This window comes from Elephantulus edwardii, unplaced genomic scaffold, assembly GCF_000299155.1.
Source record: "Elephantulus edwardii isolate Elephantulus edwardi_28Jun2011 unplaced genomic scaffold, EleEdw1.0 scaffold00042, whole genome shotgun sequence".
NCBI classification, from domain to species: Eukaryota; Metazoa; Chordata; class Mammalia; order Macroscelidea; family Macroscelididae; genus Elephantulus; species Elephantulus edwardii.
In genome coordinates, this window is record NW_006399792.1 from 16,734,966 (window position 1) to 16,760,469 (window position 25,504).

At 39.2% G+C, this 25,504-nt stretch overlaps 1 protein-coding gene across 1 annotated transcript in view; it reads right to left on the reverse strand.

Annotated features, from left to right (window-relative positions):
• Window positions 1-25,504, reverse strand: part of ANXA3 (annexin A3) — a 133,992-nt gene that overhangs the window by 36,833 nt on the left and 71,655 nt on the right. The window contains exons 7-10 of the mRNA XM_006885293.1: window positions 24,659-24,715; window positions 20,265-20,358; window positions 18,667-18,762; window positions 4,554-4,612 (exon numbers count right to left, since the gene is read on the reverse strand). Coding sequence (XP_006885355.1) covers window positions 4,554-4,612; window positions 18,667-18,762; window positions 20,265-20,358; window positions 24,659-24,715 — 306 coding nt within the window. The remainder of the gene's footprint in view (window positions 1-4,553; window positions 4,613-18,666; window positions 18,763-20,264; window positions 20,359-24,658; window positions 24,716-25,504) is intronic.

A 25,504-nucleotide genomic window follows, 5' to 3' on the forward strand; every position in this document is an offset into this window, starting at 1 on the left:
CAGTGTGGTTGGCGCAGGATAGAGCAGGGTTTAGGGCTGTTGTGCATAGGGTTGCTATGAGTCGCAAACGACTCGACGGCACATAACAACAACAAGTTTAAAAAAAGTCTCTCTCAGGTGGTAAATTTTGAGCAGAAATGTGAAAGATGAGAAAGAGACAGTCATGCGAAGATGTACAGGAGGTACACTGTGGACAAGAAATGAAATTATTTTGAGATGGAAAAATTCTCTGCATAGTCAAGTAACCAAAAGGAAGCTGATGGCTGAAGGGTACTGAATAACAACAGGGAAGAATGATCTGACTTCGAAGTTGAGCAAAGTCAGTTTCCTGGGACCATCCACCAAGATGACTGAACACAGGAGTGGGGACTATACTGTGTCGTAAATCTCCAAGTCCATTATTCTTCCCTCAACTAAAAGGATATAACAATTTTTTCCATTTTTTTTTGTTCTAATCAGATGTCAGTAAGCCTGCAGCACTTCTTTTGCTGACCCTAACAACTCAAAGGTAAGCTGCTGTTGTGGACATAGAGTCATAATCTACTCATATGATCCTGTAGCAGGTTTTCAGGTGCAGAGAATCATGCAGGAGAATGCCCATCTTTCTCCTATGGAGATGCTGGTAGATTTCAAACAGTGTGCCTTTGGGCTGGCAGCGCAATTTATTACACTAAGCCTCCAGAACTCCCTACTTAGGCCTCAAAATTATGCTGCATTAAAAAACAAGGAACTCATGCAATATTATTCAAAATGGTTGACTCTGGAGAACATTATGCTGAGTGAAATATCCCAGTCACAAAAGGACAAATATTACATGATGCCACTGTTGTAGAAGGCGACTAACCTCAGGGTTGGGGAGAGACTGAGTAAGATGGGTTCAATAATGTATACTGCACTGAAACAGAGGAGGGAGAAAACTGTGTAAAAGAGATATGTGACTAGGTATTTCTGTCATCACAGGAGTCTAGAGCGAGGGCTACATGGTGGACTAGGCATCGGGAGGGTTTGTAAAACAATGAAAGAATCTTTTCTTTTACTTTTCCATAATTTATGACTCATGTACTTATAACTTGTTAGTTAAATGTGTGTCTTCTAGGTTGCAACACCCCCATGATACATCTTCAAGGATATGAACATGTACGGCCAAGCACAATCAATAAGAGTGCATCTAAACTCCAAAATCAATCTCCATAATAGTCTATGTGTTTCCTACTGCCAAAGGGGCCCTTTAGAGTAGTGAGAGAAGATCTTCACCCTGAAACGCACAGCGTCCCTTTTCAGCAGGAAGTAGCTAAGAGAATACGCCATCCCCTTTTCCTTATGAATCGGGGTGAAGTCTCTCTCAGGGAGGAGTGATAGGGAATGGCAAAGGACACACTGACAAAGGAGATTAATCAGAACTGACTTTGACAAGCACTGTGGCAATTGGATAATTAAAACAGACATTCGGATGGCAGGGAAGAAGAACAAACTGGGGAGGAGGGTGGAGAGAATGGTGCGGCAATGAAGGAGTGAAAGCCCAGAATCCCTGTGAATGTTCATTGAAACGAATAAAATTTAATAATAATAAAAAATTAAAGGATGCTGTTCTTCAAACTGTTGATGAGTCTCCCTCTGATTCTGATGCCACATTCCTCTTCACAGAGTCCAGCTTTGCAAATTGTTTGCTCAGCATACAGACTGAATAGGTATGGAGAAAGGATACAACCCTGACATACAGCCTTCCTTGTTTTAAACCATGTATTGTTCCCCTGCTCCATCTGGACAATAGCTTCTTGATCGAGGTATAGATTACTCATGAGCACAAGTAAGCTTTCTGATATTTCAGTGTTAGCTATATTTGTTATGATCCACACAGTCAAATGCCTTTGCATAGTTAATAAACACAAATAGAAATTCTTCTGGTATTCCATGTATTCTGCCAAGACCCATCTGACTTCAGCCATGATTGCCCTGAGACCATGGCTTCTTTTAAATCCAGCTTGAACTTCTGGCAATTCTCAGTCAACGAACTGTTTTAGCCATTTCTGGATGATTTTTAGCAATATTTTGCTTGCATATGGTAGTAATGATATTGTTCGATAATTTCCACATTCTGTTGGATTACCTTTCTTGCGAATGAGGACAAATACTGATCTCTTCTAGTCAGTCAGCCAGGCAGCTGTCCTCCAAATTTTTTGGCACAAACTGGTGAGTGTATCCAGGGCTGTATCTATCAACTAGTAGTCAATCAATTCCTGAGGTCTTATTTTTTTAAAATGCCTTCAGTGCAGCTTGACCTTTATCCTTTATTACCGTTGGCTCTTGTTCATAATGTACTTTCTCAAATATAGTACTTCCTTGCTGCAGAAGATCAAGGACTGCACCCTTTGGTTATGGATTACATCTCACCACCAAGAAAACAAAGGTCTTCCCCATAGAACCAACTCAGTCAATATTATGATAGATGGAGAAAGGACTGAAGCTGTCAATAATTTCATCTTGCTTGGATCAACAAACAACATTCTTGGTACTAGCACTCAGGAAATCAGGAGACGTACTGCACTAGGCAAGTCTACTGTCAGGGACTTCTTCAAACAACAATGGCAGTTTTAAGACTAAGGTACACTTACTTACTCAGGCCATGGTCTCAGTAACCTGCTACATATCATAGAGCTAAATAATGAATAAATATGACAGAGAAAAGAATTAATACTAGTTGATACTTTTGAGTTATGGTACTGGAGGAGTATTGAGTATCCCTTGGAGTGCCAAAAGAACATTCAAACATTCATGTCTTGGGAAAAAGGTAGCCAAGGTGCACCTTGGGGGTAAAGATGGCAAAATTTCATCTTTCATACTTCGGACATTTAGCTAGGTGAAGTTATTCCTTGGAAAGGATATCATGCTTAGAAGGATGGAGGGTCAACAAAGGAGAGAAAGACCTCCCAATGAGATAAACTGTAATGATGACTTTAGTAAATGGGCTCTAGTGTGCTAGTACGATGAGGACGGCACAGGATAGGGCTGGGTTCAGGTCGGCTATTTATAGCATTGCTATGAGTCATACTTGACTCAATGGCATCTAACAACAAGTCTTCATACTGCCAAATAAACAGACACTAGCCACATTCTATGCCTTTAACTGTGGTGTTGGTGTGAGTGTTGAACATCCACAGATTGGCAAAAGAACAAGCAAATCTATCTTGGAGGAAGTGCATCCAGAGTGCTCTTTAAAAGCGAGAATAGTGAACCTTTGACTCATATACTTTGGATATGTTTTAAGTCTTTGAAAAAAAAGACATTATAATAGGAAAGATGAAGGGTCGGTAAAGGAGAGGAAGATCCTAAAGGAGATGGAGTGACACAGTTACTATAGCAACGGGCTTCAGCATGGCAGAGATCATGGTAATGATGCAGGAGAAGGCGAGGTTTAGATTTGTTGTTCACAGGGTAACTATGAACTGTGGTCAACTTGATGACACCTAACAACAGCTACAAGATTGGAACACTACACAATACTCTTTCTTCTGACTTGCTAGCTACAAATTCAGGGCTTCCCTACTCTTTTGGATGCCAGTTACAAGCTCAGAGTCTTCCCTGGGTTCCTTCACTGTGGCCTGCAGGCTCATACTCCAGTATTTCCAGAATGACGCTCAGAACTCATGGAAATGCTATACTCAACATTACCGCTTTACTAGGAAATACAAAGTACACAAACAAACACACAGGGTATTATGTGATAGGGCTTCCAGTGCTAAACATCCATGTCCCAAAATATTTATTTCTCTCCTAAAGGTTTTGATATTTTTACCACCAGGAGTGCCTATTTTTATTGGAGACTCATGATCAATTCCTGACCCCCAACCCAGAGTCTTTCTTGTCTCACCAGGCCCAAATTTACCAACACAACTGTCAGGTATTGTCAGATAACAAAGGCAAAGTTGCTTTTGTTACTAAAGAAATCCCATATGTTATTTCCCAGGAAACAAAAGCAAACCCCAAATTAATTTAGGTAAAGTTAAACTCCAAACCACTTTGGGAAGATACTTAGGAGTGAAGGTAGGGGAGATGGAAAGTGTTCACCTTGGACTTTACTTTGAAGGTGCCTGTGGGATCCTACACAGAATATACCCAGGAAAGAACTGATGTAAGCACATTTTATGTGCCAGGCCTAGTGCTAGGGCCTGAAGCTATTAAAAAAACCCCAAGGAATAAACTCTCCTCACCAATGATGAGCAAAGACATACAGGAAAACACAGTTGCAATATTATCTAAAGGTTACTGGTTCCACTTGAGTTATTTAAAGTGAACAATGAGAGGCCATTGGGCCTAATGGGTCAATCTGTAACTTTGCCCTCATAATCCAAATTCTATTGCCTTTCCTACATTTACTGTGAAGTGGGGCAAATAATTTTGTTAGCACTTCACTGTGCCTGTCTCTATGTTGAGATATCTCACTGTCAACCTAGATAAATGAGCTACAGAAGAGAACATATCAAAAAGAAAAAGAAATATGCCATCTTATCAATACTGAGGGCAACAAAGAATGCATATGAAATCTCCAGACCAACCTTCAAAGCTTGATGCAGTCTTCCAGCCAAAAAGGCAGGCGTGTTCCTCGCACAATGGACTGTGAGAAAAATAAAAGCAAATCTCAGCTTCATGTAATAGAAATTAGTCTGTACAAATGAAGAAATGTTCAAAATCACTGGCAATAAGAGGGATCAAAACCACAATGAGGTACTACCCCATCCAACTAGCCGTGGTAAAGTTTAACAGGACAGCAAGTAATAAATGTTGGAGAGGATGCAGAGAGATAGGAACACTTGTACACTGTTGATGGGATTGTAAGTGGTACAACCACTCTGGAAGGCAGTTTGGTATTTCCTCAAAAAGCTGAATACAGAAATTCTTTAGGAGCCAGCTATTCCACTACTATGAGTATACTACTAGAAAATTAGAACTGAAACACAAATGGAGAGTTGTACACCAATGCTGACAGCAGTGTTATTCACCATTGTAAGAACACAGAAACAGCCCAAATGTCCAACCACAATTGGGTGGACTGAGAAACTGTGGCACATTCATATGATGGAATACCACACACACGCAGGAGAAACAATTTTGAAAATCACTACACAGCTTGCAAAGGACCAGAGAGCAGAGAGCATTACACTGAGTGAATTAACTCAGTCACATAAAGACAAAATCTGCATTAGTGTAGAAATAGAAGCATTACTAATAAAACATGTATGAAGATACAAGATGGAGTGGGTGAGAACAAAGGGGTGAGGATGAGCTGTGGGGAAATCATAGGGCCGTACAGTTTGCTGAGTGAGTGGGGCAAAGGAAATTGGAAAGATCCAGCAGAGATCTGAAAAGACAGTACGAGGATTCGTTTTATAAAACATAATAAATAGGAATGATTGTATGTAACACAATGTGAATGAAGGATAGTGTGAAACATAATGTATCCGAACTTTGTAAGCAAACCAATATAAAATAAAAATTTTTAAAAAAGAAATTAGTCTGTAACAGAAATAGGGTTAAATTATAGTAATATGTTTTAAAAATAATCCTCAAGGCTCTGCCTCTCTCTGGCTTTTATTTACAATGAAAGAATGAGTGCTTAACCTGAATTTCAAAGCTTCTAACGTCACATTTGCAAAGAACTTCAGCAAAGAACAGTAATCATCTTCAGCCACAGGGAAAATAAAAGTACCTGCCAAAGAAACTCTACAGCGCCTGACTCATCAGCAGCTCCAGACACAGGAACACCTACGCTCACACTGATGACTCCCTGGGGGGCTGCTGCTTTTCTAGGATCTCTGGTTGCAGATGAATAACCTGAGTTTAAAGACTGCAGAGATGTTGCTCCAAATAACTCATTAGGGAAGAAGGGGCACTGGAGTTCAATTTAAAAGTATTTTTTTTCTCCCGGGGCAAGTTCTTTTCTTCAGTGACTGGAATTAGAGTGTATAGACTAGTTACAGTAATGACATTAAAATCAGCATCTGTAATCTAAATCCAGTCATCAAAAAAGACTATCATTTTTTTAAAAAAACACCTTTAGATACTAAGTCAAACAGAACTAAAACAAAGAAAAGAAAGATGGAAAATATGTGAATAAATTAATTCTCTTCTAAATTAAGTGGAAATAGATGTAAAAATTCTCTGAGCCACAATTCCATTTACACAAGTCCTTTTTTTTTTAAAAAAAAAAATACTGGTTTGCTTACAAAGTTTGTATACAATGCGTTTCACACTATCTTTCATTCACATAACACAATTACTTTTATTATTTCAATCCTGATCTACAAGAAAGAATCTGACCAAAAGAGAATGCATTCTATAATGAAGTCTGGAGACTGGGATAAGAACAAGTAGTTTCCTCATGGTGGCTTTATAGATGCTCTTAGAGAGGATTAAAAGGGCTTTGGTTAGTCTAAGTGAAAGAGACAGAAGAAATGGTGCATAAGAAATACAAATATGAACCTAGGGACAAACCATGAACACAGTATTACATGAAACCATAAACTGTCGAATCATCTGAGAAGACACAGATCAGAAGGGCTGCTCTGAGGAAGAAAGATGGACAATTTCCTTCCGTGCCAGTTACAGCCTTGGAAACCAGCTGGAGGGTCAGCTGTGTGTTAGAACCCACTCAATGGCAGTGGATTTAAAGAGCTTTTCCCACTAAGTAAAGTGCAAATGGACAAAATATTGGGAGCTTGAGCTTATTCAACAGCATCTCCAAGGAAATGTCTAACAATTTGCCTGTGAAAACTTACCTGCTGAAAACACTGTGGGGCAGAGTTCCCTGCACACATGAGGTCACCATGAGTCAGAAGCAACCTGACAGCAAGTATATTTTTTTAAACATTATTTTCCTTTCATAACCTTCTCACTTTGCTTAGCTTGCCTGTTGCTTTTTGCCATTGACCACAAACCTTGTTCTTCATATCTAAAAACTTTGGGAAGTGGTGATAATGTTTTAGAGGTAAGGAAGTTTGCTTAAATTCCCAGAACCATATGTAGGAAAGCACAGGGAAATTCCAAGTTCATCAAAGTTCATTTCTGTGACCAAGTGCTAGCAAACGTCCATTTTTTTTTTTTTACCCTTTACGGGTTCTTGAAGAACTCTAGTGGTACTGTGGTTAAAGCATTTGGCTGCTAATCAGAAGATCTGCTGTTTAAACCAGCAGCTTGGCAGGGGAAAGAGGAGGCAGTGTGCTTCTGTTAAGATTTGTTGCTGTTAAATGCTGTCTAGTCATCTGTGACTCATAGCGACCCTATGTACAACAGCTCTGAAGCCTGCCCTGTCCTGAGCCAGTATCACTGACCCTGACACACTTACTTCCATTGCCCTAGTTACTCTATTGATCCATCTCATCTGGGGTCTTCATCTCCTGCACTGTCCCTCCACCCTTCTGTGCATAATATGTGAGATGGAGCTTCGAAATCCTAGCCTCCAAGGAGAAACTTCATTTCACCCTCTCCAGGAAAGACCTCTTAGTTCTCTTTGCAGTCCACTGTATATCCAATACTGTTCTCCAGCACCACATTTCAAAGGCACCAATTCACTGTCATCCTTGTCCATTATCCAGCTCTCTAATGCATAGCAAGTAATTGGAAAGAAAATGGCCTGGATCAGGGACACCTTAGTCTCTAGACTGACATCATTGCTTCTCAGTACTCTGGAATGGTCCCTGACAGCAGATTTAACTCATGCAATTCACCTTTTGATTTTCTGACTGCTGGTGCCAAGACTGTTGATTGTGGATCCAAGCAAGCTATAATTGTTAACAACCTCAATCTCTTCTCCATCCATCATGGTCTTAAGATTTACTGCCTTAGAAAATTCAACTGGGCAATGCTATTTTTTTTCCCTGTAGGATTACTGTGCATTGAAATGAATTCATGGCTGTGTTAAGTTGTCATGAACACGTTCTAATCAAGCTTTTCTTCTCGCCAGAGAGCCCTGAACAATTCAGGTTTGAGTCCACTCCAAGTGCACATGTTCCTTTTCAGCTTATACCAAGAAGATCTCACCTATCATATGCCTTGGCTTGCTCAACTTGGACATTTTTGCTAAGGTCTGCTTAAAACAAAACCCATAAATATCATAAGAGACAAAATGAGACCAAACTTAGAAGGCCTAGCCTATGGTGTAAATAGGCTAGCAAATACAGCCAGAAATGAAACCAGGAGAGGATAACATTGATGAATCAAACCTTCTAAAGATTAAGTCTCTGTATCAAAAACTATTACTTATAGAATGAAAAGAAAACTTACTGACTGAAAAAAAAATTGACAATGACATCTCTGACTAGGGTCTCATAATGAAAGTTTAAATAAACCTACAGGGTGCCCACACACACACACACACACACACACACACACACACACACACACACAGACTGATAAACCAAGTACAAAATGGGCAAAAGACATGAAATGACTTTTCAGAGGAGGACATTTGGATGGCAAACAGTCACATGAAGAAATGCTCAAAATCACTGGTAAAAAGAGAGATGGAAATCAAAACCACAATGAGATACCATCGTACTCCAGTAGGAGTGGCAAAATTTAACAGGACAGTCAGCAATAAATATTAGAGAAGATACAGAGCGATTACAACTCTCATACACTGCTGTTTAGATTGTACAACCACTCTGGAAGGCAGTTTGGCATTTCCTCAAAAAGCTAAACATAGAATTTCCCTATGACTTAACTATTCCACTGCTGGGAATATACCCCAAAGAAAATAGGACTGAGATACAATGGAGATTTGTACACTGATATTCACAGCAGCATTATTCACCATCACAAGAACATGGAAACAGCCCTAATGGCCATCAACAGACAAATGGATTGAGAAATTGTAGTGCATTCACACAACGGAATATTATGCAGCACTCAGGAGCAGCAAGTTTGAAAAATACTATATAGCAAGGAGAGGCTGGAGGGGATTATGCTGAGGAACTAACTCAGTACTCATAAGGACAAATACAAAAAGGACAAGGACATACATAAGGACAAGGACAAAAAAAATAGCATGAGGCTATTATTGTAAGCATAGAAGGATAACTAGTAAGATGTGTATAAAAGTCCAAAAGGGGGAAGGAGAGGGGACGAGAGAGCTGAGGGTGGGGTGGGGTGCAGTAAATCACAGGGTTGCAGAGTTTGGTGGGTGGAGGGAGGGAGTAAAGGAATTAGGAAAGATCCAATGGGGATCTGAAAAGATGGGGTAATAGTGAGCATAGATCAATGGAGACTCATTTTAATGAAACACAATATATGGAAATGATCATATGAAACAATGTGAATGGAGGAATACATTAGACACAATGCATATGGATGAAAAGCAACATATATGAATTTTGTATGCAAACCAATATAAAAAAATAAATTTTAAAGCACCAAACAAAATCAAACCCACTTGACAAGTTGAGTTTGATTCCCAATCATAGTGACCCTAGAGAATACAGCAGGACTGTCCCATGTTGTTGTTGTTGTTGTTAGGTGCCGTTGAGTCAAACTTGACTCCTAGTGACCATATGAACAAAAGATCTGAACCCTGTGCTACCCTACACCATCCTCACACTTCCTGACACCCAAGAGCCCACTGCAGCAGTCACCCTGTCAATCCACCTGGTTGGGGGTCTTCCTCTCCTTCAACAACCTTCCACCCTTCCCAGCACTGTGCCATTTTCCAAGAAACAGCACCTCCTAGCAACATGTGCAACATATGTGAGGTGAAGCCTCATCATTCTTGCAAGAGCCCTCCCACAGTACCATCTCCAAGACATGTATCTGTTCATTCTCTTGGCCATCCATGGGACGTTCAGTGCTCTTTTCCAATGCCACAGCTCTGAGGTGTCAATTCCTTTTCTGCCCCATAGAGATTCCAAATTTGTTATCTTTATAGGGGAAAAAACCTTACATCTTTCTCCATCAGAGATGTTGCTGGGTTCAAACCACTGAACTTTAGTTAGCAGTCTAACCAATAGCAGATAACTTTATAACCACTGTTCCACCAGGACTTCTGAGCAATCCTGTAAATGAACTCCATTGCTGTTGAGTTGTTTAATGACCTTCTATCAGATTTCTTAGACTGTAGCTTCTTACTGGAGGAGAATGCCCATCTTCTTTCTCCCTCAGAGCACATTCTGGGTTCATACCTTTCAGTTACCAGCCTGAGGTGTTACTTGCTATGCCAATAGCAGCTTAACAATGTTATCATATTTTGTTTATTATTTTTCTCTTTTTAATTTGAGTGAAAGTTTACAAATCATATTTCTTTTCATTCATTCATATACATTTTATTTTATAAAACTCTCATTACTATTTCATGCCATCTTCATACACATTTTGCTTTGCAACATAAATTGTAATGAATTAATGTAGTTTACTAATTGCATTGTCTCATCAAGCTCACATTGTATGTTGCCTATTTCTTCAAACATCTTCTTTCTTTATTAATTTTTAGTTTGCTCTTCCTCCCTGGTAACTATCTGAGAATGACTCTGTGTATAATAAACCATCCCTTAGCCTTTTATAACAATGGTCTTACACCACAATTGTCTTTTTGTTATTGAGTTATTTCTTTTAGTATAATGTACTCTGCTGCACTTGTTGTGTACCATTGAGTTGGAACTGACCCATAGCTAACCCTCGGTGGATCTTCAGAGGCAGTTAATTGCTCATCCTTCTCTCTCAGAGCACCTGGTAGCATAGAACTGTGTGCCTTCAGGATTGCAGTGCAGCTTTTTACCACTAGGCCACTAGAGCTCCATGTCCTCTAGATACACCCATTTTTTGTGGTGTTTTGTGAATTCATTTTTGTTTTTCTGCTTTTAATAGTACTTCATTGTATAACTGACATCATTGCTTCTCAATTATTTGGAGTGGTCTAACTGCAAACCATCCTAGTGCAATACAACTAATTTTCTGATTGTTGGTGCTAATTGTGGATCCTAGTAAGATGAAGTTGTTAAAGTTGCTGTCAGTTTGAGGACTAAGTAGCATCTGAATCAAGGCACGGTTTCTCCGATCAGTTGTTATATATCTGAGGGCTGGACCATGAACAAGGATGACAGAAGACTTGATGCCTTTGAGTTGTGGTATTGGAGAAGAGTCCCATGGACTGCCAAAAGAACAAATATGTCTTGGAGAACGAGCAGCTAAAGTGCTCTTTAGAGGTAAGGATGATGAGGCTTCGTCTCACATACTTTGGGCACAATGCTAGAAGGGGCTACTTCTTGAAGAAGGACAAAATGCTGGGAAGGGTGGATGGTCAGTGAAGGAGAGGAAGACTCTCAACCAGGTGAGATGACACAATGACTGTCACAATAGGCTCTAGTGTGTTAGGAAGTATGAAGATGGCACAGGATAGGACACAGTTCAGAATCACTGTTCACAGGGTCACTATGAATCATACTCAATTTGATGGCACCTAATAACAACAGCAGCAACACTGTAACTGTAGTATAATTTATCCATTTGTCTGTTCATAGAGACTTGGGTTGTTTCTATCTCTTTCTATTGTAAATAATGCTGCAATGAACATGGTATGCATTTATCTGTTCATATGACAGTTCTTATTTTATATGTATGTACACACACACATACACACACATATATAGTTGTTGTTGTTATGTGCTGTTGAGTCACTTGTGACTCATAGCGACCCTATGAACAACAGCCCTATACTCTGCTCTGTCCTGTGCCAATCGCATTGCCTCTGACACACCCATCCCAATTATCCCAGTCACTGAATCAATCTACCTCACAGAGGGTCTTCCCCTCCTGCGCTGTCCCTCCACCCTCCCAAGCATGCTGTCCCTCTCCAAGGATCTGTCCCTCCTTGCAACATGTCCAAAGTATGTCAGACGGAGCCTTAGAATCCTTGCCTTCAAGGAGTAGCCTGGTTTGACCCTTTCTAGGATGAATCTGTTTGTTTTCCTAGCAGTCCATGGTACTCTCAATACTCTTCTCCAGCACCACAGCTCAAAGGTATCAATTCACCTTCTATCCTCCTTAGTTATTGTCCAACTCTCTGATGCATAACAAGTGATTGCAAAGACAATAGCCTGTATCAGGCACACCTTAGTCTCCAAAGAGACACCACTGCTCTTCAGAAATCTGGAGAGGTCCCTAAGAGCAGACTTTCCCATGGCAATACATCTTCTAATTTCCTGGCTGCTGGTGCCGAGAGTGTTGACTGTGGAGCCGAGCAAACTGAAGCTGTGAACAATCTCAATCTCTTCACCATCCATCCTGATGCTGCCAATTGGCCAGTGGTGAGAATCTTTGTCTTCTTGACATTGAGCCTCAATCCATATTGGAGGCTTCAGCCCTTGACCGCAGCAAGCGCTTCAGGTCCTCCTCAGTTTCAGCAAGCAGGGTTTTGTCATCCACATAACGTAGATTGTTGATAGATCTTCCACCAATCTTGACCCCACATTTTTCCTCATAGAGCATACAGGTTGAAAAGGTATGGAGATAGGATGCATCCCTGGCATACGCCCTTACCAATTTTGAATCATGCAGTGTTCCCTTGCTCTGTTCTGACAACTGCTTCCTGGTCCAAGTATAGGTTTCACGTTAGAACAATCAAGTGTTCTGGGATTCCCATTCTTCTCAGAGTCAGCCACAGTTTGTTATGATCCACACAGTCAAATGCCTTTGCATAATCAATGAAACACAGATAGACATTCCTCTGGTATTCTCTGCTTTCAGCTAAGATTCATCTAACATTAGCTACGATATCCCTAGTACCATGAGCCCTTCTAAACCCAGCCTGGACTTCTGGCAGTTCTCTGCTGATGTGCTGTTCCAGTCGTTTTTGGATAATCTTCAGTAGAATCTTGCTTGCATGTGAAATCAATGATATTGTTCTATAGTTTCCACACTCTGTTGGGTCACCCTTCTTTGGAATGGGAACAAATATAGATCTCTTCCAGTCAGTTGGCCAAGTGGTTGTTCTCCAGATTTCTTGGCACAACTTGGTAAGCATGTCCAGGGCAACATCTGTTAGCTGAAATATGTGAATTGGTATACCATCTATTCCTGGGAACTTATTTTTTGCTATTTCCTTCAAAGCAACTTGAACTTCTTCCTTTATCACCATAGGCTCTTGCTCATATGTTGTTTCATGAAATTCTTCTATGTCTGCCAATTCTTTCCGATACATGTTTAATAATTCCTGACTTCCAGTCACTCAACACCTTCATCATAATAGCTCATTGCTGTTTTTATTTGCATCTAACAGCTAAAGATATTGAATATTTCCTCACATATTTGTTGGCCACCTAAATGTCTTCTTTAGTGAAATGTCCTCATGTTCTTGGTCCATTTTGTATTTAAGTTGTTTTTCTCTTTCCTGTTGAGGTGCTACAGTTTTCACTATAAGGCTTTTTGAAGTCAGCCTACTCCTTCCCATAAAAGAAAAGCTTATCTGGACTACTTGTGGATTTTTAAGATTAGAGTCTTCTTCCTAATGGAACAATACTTTAAATAAAGTAACTTCTTCACTCTGAATTTGTTTTTTGATAACCATTACGTTTCTGATGCTTTCTGTCCAGGACTGTTACTGCCTAACAACATGCCATCACGCTTGGAGTAAAAGAGGTTCGGTGAAAGAGAGGGCAAGCCTCAACAAGGTGGACTGGCACAGTGACTGCAGCAACAGGACTGAGAATGATGGGAATTGTGAGGATGGGGCAGGGCAGGACAAGGTTCTGCTTTGTTGTTCATAGTGATGCTGTGAATCTCAGTCAGCTTGAAGATGTCTAACAAAGACAATAAGAACAAGTCTGTCCCTATTCAAGGAACATTGGTGGCACAGTGGTTTAGTGCTTGGCAACTAACATAAAGGTTGGAAGTTTGAATCTACCAACAGCTCTTGATGAGAAAGCTGTTGTAATTTACACCTATAAAGATTATTTATCCAGGTGCCTTTGACACCTTACGGGGTTGTTCCACTTTTCCTAAAGGACAGCAATGAGTTTGTTTTGTTTTATCTTCTTATTATGTAGTCCTAAAACAACTCAATTCAAATAGTTTCTTATGTGAAAAGCTGTTGATATACTGTATGAATTTCATTCCTATGGAATGGAATAAACAAATGGAGAGCAGGAAGAGGTTGTCTAGGGATAAGGAAGAATGGAAAGTGGCTGTAAATGGGTATAAGTTTCTTTTGAGATTTATAAATATGTCCTTAAAAATTAGATTATGGTATTATTTCATGAGTGTACTAAAAAACCCGTTGATTTATGTACTTTTAATGGATGAGTTATAAAGTATGTAAATTATAGCTCAATAAAGATAGTTAAAAAATTTGTTAAAAACTTATCTACAAAAAGATGTTAAAAATATTTTCTATTATAATGGTAGATTGAACTAGAAAAGGAAAGTGAAATTTTCAGTAAGTTGAATTATAAGGTCTTTTACTTGATAAAATGATATATACATGCAAATGATATATACTAGTAATTCAGTACATATTTCAAATAATGCTTTTTAGCTCAATAAGTGAGAGTTTACACATATCAACTAACTTTTCCAAATATGTCTGTTTAGCAAGAACAAGACAAGCAGTAAGCAGCAGAATAGATTGTAAAAAACAGCAATATGAAATAGGAAAAAATTAAATGGCTCTATTATTGGAACAGTCTCAGAACTAATTATGGAGACAGATTTCAATTCCATTTTTTTAATTGAAAAGCTTTTTATTAGACTATCTCTTTGAAATTCAATCAGAGTCAACAGTATTTTTTCAGTCAGTATTTGGAAAAAGAGCCTTATCCATGTTAACAGAAGAAGAATAAATGAAATAACACATATGGAATTAGTGTTCACCATGTGGCCTACAGCTCTGTAGGTGCTTGTCCTCTAACATTTTTGTAATTTATGAATAAAAATACTCCAATATAGATTGTTCTATATATGTATCTTACTGTATTGTGTGAGGGGTTAGTTAATACTGTTGTTAACATTACAGAATATGAAACCCAACTCCTTTGATTAGAATCTCAGCTCTCTCACAAACTGTTGGTGTCAACTTAGGACGTAGCTTAACCTCTTTGTGTCTCAAATGTACCAGCTGCAAATATAAAGGTTTTAGTACACCCAGAACTACCTCAGAAGAAACACGTGGTGATCTATTTCCAAAAACTAGCCATTGAAAAGCCTACAGAGCACATTTCTACTCTGACACACATGTGGCAACATAAGTTGGAATCAACAAAAATAGCCAATTCCTAGTTGTTATTTTTGTTAAACCAAGAAGATAACAACAGTACCTAGTTCATAAAAATCCTCACCACTGGGCAAACTGGTAACATTATGATAGATGGAGAAAAGATTGAACTTGTAAAAGATTTCATCTTATTTGGCTCCACAATCAGTATCTTTGTTACCAGAAGTTGGGAGGTCATAAAACATATTTAATTGAGCAAATCTGCAGTCAAGGACCACTTCACAGTTCTAAGAAGCAAAGATATTAGTCTAAAGACTAAGGTATACCTTTTTCAAGCCACGGTCTTTTCATCTGCAAGTTGGATAATGAATACGAATGAGAAAAGAATCATCACTGCCTTTGAGTTTTGGTGTTGGAGAAAAACACTCAATATCCTATGGAGTGCCAAGAGAAAAAATAATGTATCTTGAAGAAGGTGTAACTGGGTGCTTCTTAGAGATCAGGATGGTAAAGCTTCATCTTATATGCTTTGGATCTGTTGTTAAGAGGGGCCAGGCCTTGGAAAATGACACCATGTTTGGGAAAGCAGAAGGTCAGCACAAGAAAGGAAGACTCTCAGGGAGGCGGAGTGACACAGTGACTGTAATAATGGGCTCAAGAATATCAGAGATGGTGAAGATGGCACAGAATGGGGCATAGTTCAGATCTGTTGTACACAGGGTTGCTATGAGTCATACTTGATTTAATGGTACCTAACAACAGTTCATAGAATTATGACTTCTAAATGAGTTGATATATGTGTAGTGTTCAGTGTAGTTCCTAGCACATGGTAAGTTCCAAGTAGGCCTTTATTTTAAAATGTCATTGGAATATGTGGATGTTTACTCTCTAGAGGTGCTAGTATGTGAAAGGTTGATCAGAGGCTCCAGTCCAGAGAAGGATAGCATCAGCTATCTTTATCTCATTGTTGCTGTTGCTGTTATTGTTATGAGCCCTTGAACTGCTTGCAATTCATAGTGACCCTATGTGCAACAGCTCTGACACCTGCTCTATCTTGTGCCAACTTTTTTGGAAGTAGATGGCCAATCCTTCTTCCTGGTCTGTAATAATATCTGACAAACAAGCATTTTACAGAAAGGAACAGATGAAAGACATTCTTTGTGTTTCCATATTTGAGATCTCAGCTTCAGTTGTCATGTCTGCTAGTCTAAGAGTGCTCTATTGTACAAAGGGTTTTAGAAGGCCTGTTATTTTATATCATTATAAATTGTATTATTACAATAGATGTTAGAAATGATTTTTCACTGCACAGGTGAAATGACAAGATGCTGGACTAGTTCCACATTATTCAAGTGCTATTTGTTGCTGTGTGTTACTGAGTTAATTCCAACTCACAGTGACTCTATGGGACAGAGTAGAAACTTCCCTTCAGGGTTTCTAACTCATGATATTTTTTAAGGGAAGGGCCTTGCTCCCAAAGAGTACCTAGTGGGTTCATCTACCTTCCTGGTAGAAGCCAAGTGTTTTAACCATTCTCTTCATAGGGAATAAACCTATAGAAATCCCAGGAGTCTCCTTTATAACTTTTTAGAATAGTTTAGGATTTGGAATAATCCTGTCTGTGTACACTGACTCACTCACTCAGTCACTGCAATGAGTGAGCAGACCAATTTGTCACTGGCTTTCCAGTGGGTTTTCAAAGGCTCTAAATCACAGTTTTCAAACCCTATGGAGAAGAGTGTGGCATCAAGATTGGAAGAAGAGTTATCAATAACAACCTGTGTTATGCAGATGATACAACCTTGCTTGCTGAAAATGATGAGGGCTTGAAGCACTTGTTGTAGGAGATTGAGGAATGAAGCCTTTGGTATGGACTGCATTTCAATTATCAAAGAAATAGAGATTCCTATCACTGGTCCAATAGGAAGTGTCATGATGGATGGAGAAGAGACTGAAACTGTCAACAGCTTCATCTTGCTTGAATACACAATTAACACCCTTGGTAATAGCAGTCAGAAAATAAGGAGACATATTATACTGGGAAAATCTGCAGTTAGGGACCTTTCCAAATTATTGAGGAGTAGTGAAGTCCGTTTAACGATTAAGGTGCATTTGATTTGTTGTTATGTGCCGTCGAGTCATTTGCAACTCATAGCGACCCTATGTACAACAGCCCTAAACCGTGCTCTATCCTGTGCCAATCTCATTGCCTCTGACACGCCCATCCCAAGCACTCCAGTCACTGAATCAATCCACCTCATAGAAGGTCTTCCCCTCCTGTGCTGTCGTATCTGAGACCTGGACAATGAATAAAGTTGACAGTAAAAGAATTGAAGCCTTTGAGCTGCGGTGTTGGAGAAGAGTACCGAATATCCCATGGATGGCCAAGAGAACAAATAGATAGATCTTGGAGAAGGTGAAGCTGGAATGCTCTTTGGAGACAAGAATGATGAGGCTTCGCTTCACATACTTTGAACATGTTATTAGGAGGTGCTCTTCCTTACAGAGGAACATGATGTATGGAAGGGCGGAGGGTCAGTGAAGGAGATTGAAGACCCTTAACCAGGTGAACTGACATGGGGACTGCTACAATGGGCTCTTGTGTGTCAGGAAGTGTGAGGATGGAGCTGAGTAGAACAGGGTGCAGATCTTTTGTTCATAGGGTCGTACTCAACTTGACACAGCACCTAACAACAATAACAATAATTACATGAGAGGACATTGTCCGCCTTTCTCCCATGGAGCAGCTGGTGGTTTTAAACTACTCGCCTTTGGGTCGGTAGCACAGTTCCTTATCCACTATGCCATCAAACAAGTACCAATTAAATGATTTGTTGCTTTATTATGACCAGAAAGGCCACTGTATCCTGCCATTGAATGATGTCTCATTCTTTATATCTACTTTTCCTAAAAGGTGCTGTACAGTTGTTAAAAAGGACAGATCCTTGAAACCTCACATCTCTATGTTTTTGTCTGCTTGTTAATTAATGTGTCTACTTGGAGACAGATTCAGATTCAGATTATCAATGTGAGATTTATTGTGACAGAGCACTTGCTAACATGGTCAAAATGGAAGCTATATCCTATATCCCCTTAAGGCCTTAAACTTTGGGAGTTTAATGACATTTTCCAAAAAGAATAAAATATGGTGAATAACCAAATTGGCTTAGGTCTCTGTTTTTAACAAGGCTCTATAAAAGTGCCAGTAGGAATGAAATCTTTTCAGCTCTTAAGAGGACGATGATATAAATGCAATGACAAGCCAAATACAATGTACAAAGCAAACACAATGACAAGCCAAAGTAAGACATAAAAAGATAATTTCTTTATGTTTCTATGTAATAATATATGCTGAGTATATTATCTGTACCAAGGACAGTGCCAGGGATCTGTCAGCTTTCCTACAGGAAAGGAACTTACTTTGACATTGTTTTAGAACAAGTGCAAAATAACTTAGTTGGAATTACTAATGGACTTACCAATGGCCAGCAGTAAGTCTTCAAAATTCCCAGATAATTCTCCTTTTATGCTGTCCTCAATGTCCTTCTGGCTGATATTTTTATATTCATCAAATGCTGCAAAGATACACCACAAAAACATTAAAGCCATCTAGTTGACCATCCTTGATTCTATGCCTGTCTTAGACTAGATAGGTTTTCGATGAGATACGCAGCAGGCCAAGTTGTTTAGCAGTAACTTCAGACACTCCTTACTTAAATCACCAACATGTTGAAGCTTTTTCTTTCTCCTTAAGAAAATCATCTGCAATAAAACTAGAATTTCACAGACCATGTTTGCTGATGAATTATTTCTGTTTCACTTAGGAGGTTGGTACTTAAAATAGCCTGAAAGGTTATAAAGCCAATGGTAAGTAATTTGTCTCATGATATGGACTATTTTCAAATTATAGTAGCACCTGGAAAACTGTAGTGTGGCCATTAGTCAAATGTATTTTATCTGCTAAAGAGAGCTCATTTGTTGTGGGGAGTAACTCATATTCTTAGGGAGCTCAGCCTACCTCTCACCACCAGTAGGCACCCTAGTTCTTGATCATATTTGCCCCTAGGCAAAACCTACATATACACTGATAAGTATACAGGCATATGTGGCAAGCCAGGTAAAATTTTTCCAAGTAAATTTCGAAAAGAGAAATTCTAGAGATAAAATTAGGGTGCCTTGTTTGGTTTTTCCAAATAAAGATATTAATAAGTGAGCAGTAAGGCTATGCCTCTCTGGAGATTCCAATCCATCAGTGGCACCAAGAGAGAAAGAACAACAATCTCCTCCTGATATGTTTTGTTTCCAACTTGATGGCAATGAGAGACAGAGAAAAAAAGGGGAGGGGAAGGAGAAAGCAATAAAGGCTATAAAAATTACAATCTCAGAATTAAAGTCACAGTAGTGTCCTCCTGTTTCCTCACATGTCCATGAACTTGGCAGACATTTAGCCATGCACTGGAGTTGGCCTCTAGACCGGAACCTGAAAATCAGTCAGAGTCTGTGAAAAGAAATGAAGTTCTGGGCCTCTGGGCATCAGTTCTGCCTAAAAGTTGGTCATTAGAGTTCTGTTGCATTTTTTTACCCACCACTGCTTTCTCTGCTAAAAAAAGCTAAATGTTGATCAGTATTAATACATTAAGTGGAACCCCCCCCCCAAACCAACCTTAACTGAAACTCAGCAGCAATGCTCAATTTTCCTGGAAAATGGCTAACTTTGGAAGAGATGGCGCAGAGACCAAGCAGCAGAGCCCTTCACCCCACAGGAACACACCCACTCTTCTTCTTCATCTTGTCACAACTCCTTCTTTGCCTCCAGTAACTCCCTGGCTCATCTACTTACTCCCAGGAGAAACCAAGGGAAATGTCAGTACTGTCTCAAGCTAGACTACCTCTTCCTCATTTCATTTCATGGAAAGTTTTTAAAAGAAAATTAAAACAATCTTTCCATTTTTAGCTTCCTTTTCTAGAACTTTGGATGGCAAAGTTCAAGGCAGTTTGCAAAATAAATTTTTTCCTTAAAATCCCGGAACCAAATAAAAACACTGCAGTGTGATTTAAAAATTAATGGTGTCCATACTTCGTTTCAGTTGAGGAAAGCTCCTTAAACAGAGGATTTCAGTGAATTTGTCTTCATCTGTACCCCATCTCTTTTCACCAGCATCATAGAGAATCTGAAAAGGAGAAGGGTATAGTAACACAAAATTGACAGAATCCCCTATCTCTGTGGATTTGTTTGGGTTTCTTTCCTGCTTTTCTCTTTTTTTTATTCACTGTTGCACATTTTCTACCCCACATTCCTCCCCGCCCAACCACCCCCACAATGCATTCCCTGTTCCAGATTGTTCTCATATATATAATGCATATAGCATCAGGATGGATGGTGAAGAGATTGAGATTGTTCACAGCTTCAGTTTGCTTGGCTCCACAGTCAACACTCTTGGCACCAGCAGCCAGGAAATCAAAAAGCGTATTGCGATGGGAAAGTCTGCTGTTAGGGACCTCTCTAAAGTACTCAAGAACAACAGTTTCTCTTTGGAGACGAAGGTGTGCCTGATACAGGCCGTGGTCTTTGCAATCACTTGTTATGCATCAGAGAGCTGGACAATGACTAGGGAGGACAGAAGGAGAATTGACGCCTTTGAGCTGTGGTGCTGGAGAAGAGTACTGAATGTACCATGGACTGCCAAGAAAACAAACAGATTCATCCTAGAGAGGGTTAAACCAGGCTACTCCTTGGAGGCAAAGATTCTGGGGCTTCATCTGACATACTTTGGACATGTTACAAGGAGAGACACGTCTTTGGAGAGGGACATCATGCTGGGTAGAGTAGAGGGACAGAGCAGGAGGGGAAGACCCTCTATGAGGTGGACTGATTCAGTGACTGGGGTAATCAGGACGGGTGTGTCAGAGGCAATGCGATTGGCATAGGATAGAGCAGGGTTTAGGGCTGTTGTACATAGGGTCGCTATGAGTCGCAAACGACTCGACAGCACATAACAACAACAACAACAATCATATATTCCTTTTGGACAGTTCTTCCCCTCATCTGTTCTAATGCAGTGTTCATTATGTATCCACTCTCTCCCCATTCACTTTCCAACCTCTCACCCCATGTCTGTCCTATTTTATGACAGCATGTTATGAAGTTGTTGTCTTTTTTTGTGACTGAGATATTTCATTCAGTATAATGTCATGCAGGGTTACCCATTTTGTATAATATTATATGAGTTCCTTGTTTTTCAGGGTTGCATAGTATTCCCTTGTGGGACTACACCACAGCTTCTCTATCCATTCATTCGTTGATAGACACTTAGGTTGCTTCCATCTCTTTCCTATTGTTAATAACGCAGCAATAAACACGAGTGTCATGTACCTGTTTGGGTGCCAGCTCTGTCTGATTTCTTTAGAGTATATTCGCAGTAGTGAAATTGATGTGTCAAATGATATTTCTATTTCCAACTTTGTGAGAAAGTGCCAGACCGTCTTCCATAATGGTTGCACCATTTTACACTCCCACCAAAAGTGAATAAGGTTTCCAATCTCTCCAGAACCTCATCAGTATTTGCTGTTTGCTGCTCTGTTGAACTTTGCTATTGTTGCTGGAGTGAGAGAATATCTCATAGTTGTTTTTATTTGCATCTCTCTGGTAGCTAGGGATTTTGAAAATTTCTCCATGTGTTTGTTTGCCATCTCAATGTTTTCTTTGGTGAAATTTCTGTTCATATCCTGTGCCCATTTTGTGACTGGTTACCTTTTTCTTGTTAAAATGCTGGAGTATATAAATGTTAGAAATATGTCCCTTATCAGATATGTCATTGCCAAATATTTTTCCCAGTCTGTGGGTTTCCTTCTTATCTTGTTGAAGAAGTTTTTTGATGTGCAAAGGGATTTGATTCTTTTTTTTTTTTTTGGGATTTGATTCTTAGAAGGTCCCTTTCATCTATTTTATTTTCTCCTAGTTGTAGGTTTTTCAGGATGCTTGGAAGACTGTTCATGTTGTGGACTAGATATTGTAGAGTTCTTTCTAGCTTTTCTCTGATGAATTTTATAGTCTTTGGTTTTACTTCTAGGTCCCTGATCCACCTTCAGTTTTAGAAGGTGTGAGGTGTGAGTCTTGCTTAACTTTTCTGTAGATGGTTTTCCAATTTTGCCAACACCATTTGTTAAAGAGACTATCCTTTCCCCACTTAACTGATTCCATCTCCTTGTCAAAGACAGGTGAACACAGGTAGATGAACTGATTTCTGGGTTTTCAATTCTATTCCATTGATCTATGTGTCTGTCACTGTACCAGTACTTGACTGACCACTGTGCTGTCCTGACCACCCCAGTTGTTCAGTAGGGTTTGAGATCATGGATTGTTATGCCACCTATCTTGTTTCTCTTTTTCAGGAGTGTTTTTCTTATGCAGGGTCTCTTTCCATTCCAGATAAAATTGGAAATTGCCTTTTTCAGGTTGTTGAAGAATAGAATTGGTAATGGGATTGCACTGAACTTGTAGATTGCCTTTGGTGAAATTGTCATTTTCACAATATTGAGTCTTCCTATCCATGAGCATGGTCTATTTTTCCATTTCTCCAGATCTCTCTTTGTTTCTTATAGCAATGTTTTGTAATTTTCTGTGTATAGGTCTTCTGTATCTCTAGTTAGATTTATTCCCAATTATTTCATCTTGTGGTTAGCTAGTATAATTTTACTTGTTTTTCTAGTTCCATTTCTGTATTCTCTTTGTCACTGTAGAGAAATTCAACTAATTTTTATATATTTATCTTGTACCTGGCTACTTTGTTGAATTGGTCAACTATGTTCAATAGTTTTCCTGCTGAATCTTTAGGGTTTTCTAAGCATACTATCGTAACATCTGCATATATAGTGTTATCTCCTCCGCCAATTTGTATACCTCTTATTTCCTTGTCTTGTCTTATTGCTGTCGCTAATACTTCCAATACTATATTGAAGAGAAGAGGTGACAGTGGGGATCCTTGTTTAGTTACTGTTCTCAAGCAGAATGCCTTTAATTTCTTTCCATTGTTAACAATGTTGACTCTTGGTTTTGTACATATACTTTTCACTTTGTTGAGCAAATTCCCCTTTATTCCTATTTTGTTTAGTGTTTTAATCAGGAAGGGCTGCTGTGTTTTGTCAAAAGCCTTTCTGTATCAATTGACAGGATCATGTGGTTCTTGTTCTTTGCTTTGTTAATGTAATGAATTACATTAATTGTTTTTCTTATGTTGAACCATCCTTGTATATTTATCATGAATCCCACTTGATCATGATGATTTTTTTTTTTTATGTACTGTTGGATTCTACTGGCCAGGATTTTATTGAGGATTTTTGCATCTATGTTCATGAGAGATACTGGACTATCGTTTTCTATTTTGTTGGTATCTTTACCTGACTTTGGTATCAGAGATATATTTGTTTCATAGAATGAGTCTGGGAGTAGTTCATCCTTTTCTATTTTCTTAAATACTTTATGTAGAATTAGTGACAGCTCTTCTCTGAATGCTTGATAGAATTCACTAGTAAAACCCATCTGGTCCGAGGCTTGCTCTTTTTTTTTTTTTGTTGGAAGATGTTTTAAAACCTATTAAATTAGCAAGCTCTGATGGCCTAGTGGCAAGAAGCTGCACTGTAATCTGAGAGGTGAGCGGTTCAAATCCACCAGATGCTTTGCTGGAGAAGGAGGAACAATCTCCTCCTATACCAGTCAAATCTGATTTGACGGTACGCGAGCACGCGCGCGCACACACGCACCCACACACACTAAAAAGAAAATTTAAAAAACCCCTATTCAATTTCTTCTTTTGTAATGGATCTGTTCAAGGGTTATACTTTTGTCTGTGTCAGTTCAGTATGTTGTGAGTTTCTAAGTATTTGTCCATTTCTTCAAGGTTTTCATATTTGTTTGAGTACAGATTTTAATAATATTGTATCTTTACTTTTTATCTCAGTTCTATTGTGACGAAGTTTGTTTTTGTTTTTAACGAGTCAATTAAGAAGAATGAGCACTTTATTTGAGAGGTTAGTAAGCTAATATATTACCTATGTTTTTCACTTTAAGTAAAATATAAATTTGAGAAGTGGAGTGGTAGGCAACAAGAAACAATGATCACTAATAAAGAAAGAAGAAACCTGGGACTAGGCCCCTTCTGCCCCAGGTAATGCTATAGATTGGATTTTGTCCCTCCAAAATATGTGCTGGAATACTGGCCACCTATATTATGCAGTGGTTGAAGCATTTGGTTGCTAACCAAAAAGTGTTTGAACCCAACAGGTGTTCTATGGGAAGAAGATGAAGTAGGCTGCTCTGTAAAGACTGATAGCCTTGGAAACCTTAGGCACATTCTACTCTATCCCTACAGGGCTGCTAAGAGTCAGAAACAACTTGACAGCAGCAAGTTTAGAACAATAGATGGAAAACAAGAAGAGGTGATAAAGGAGACATTGTCTTGCTCTGTTACTGACCTGAGCATCCTTTATAGCCAGATGTTCATCCACTTTCAGACTCTCATCTCTTCTGCCCTAAACAGGAAGGAAGAAAAATGGGTGATTCTTTTAAAGATAGAAGATTCTAACACTCACTCACCAATCCTCACCGAGGAAATAGGTATAACCAACATCTGGCTTACTTTTTTAAAATACTTCAACCAGCAGGACACTTCAGAGATTTTTCTCCATATTAAGGCCATGTAGCCAAAAGAAAAGATTACTGATGGAGGAATCTGGCACTCTACATTCTAGATCTGGCTCTGCCATAACATTTATTTGAAACTGTACAATTTTCTCTCAGTTCCCGCCTCTGTAAACTCTAGAGTCCACACCAACTCTGCCGTTGAAAGTTCTAGTTATATGTGTATGTATGTTCACGTAGAATATACAATGTAGAAAGACAGATGATGGGAAAGGGGAGAAGTATGACGGCCAGAATGATTTTGAGAATTACAGGTAAAAGAAGAACTTGGATAAACTCCCTTTAAAATATATTTTTGAAATAGAAAAATCTAATTCCAAACTAATAGCTCCTGTATTCATGTCTGATTTTTGTCATTTAAAAAAAATACTTATGACTTCAAATTGTGGTGCTGGAGAAATCTTGAACATACCATGGGCCACTAAGAAAACAAATATGTCTATCTTGGAATGGGTCAAACCAAGTTTCTCCTTGAAGGCTAGGATTTTGAAGCTTCTCACATATTTTGGGCATGTGGCTAGGAGGGACCAGTCCTTGGAGGACATCATGCTTGAATGGGTGGAGGGACAACACAGGAGAGGAAGATCCAGGAATGGATGGATTGATACAGTAACTGGGGC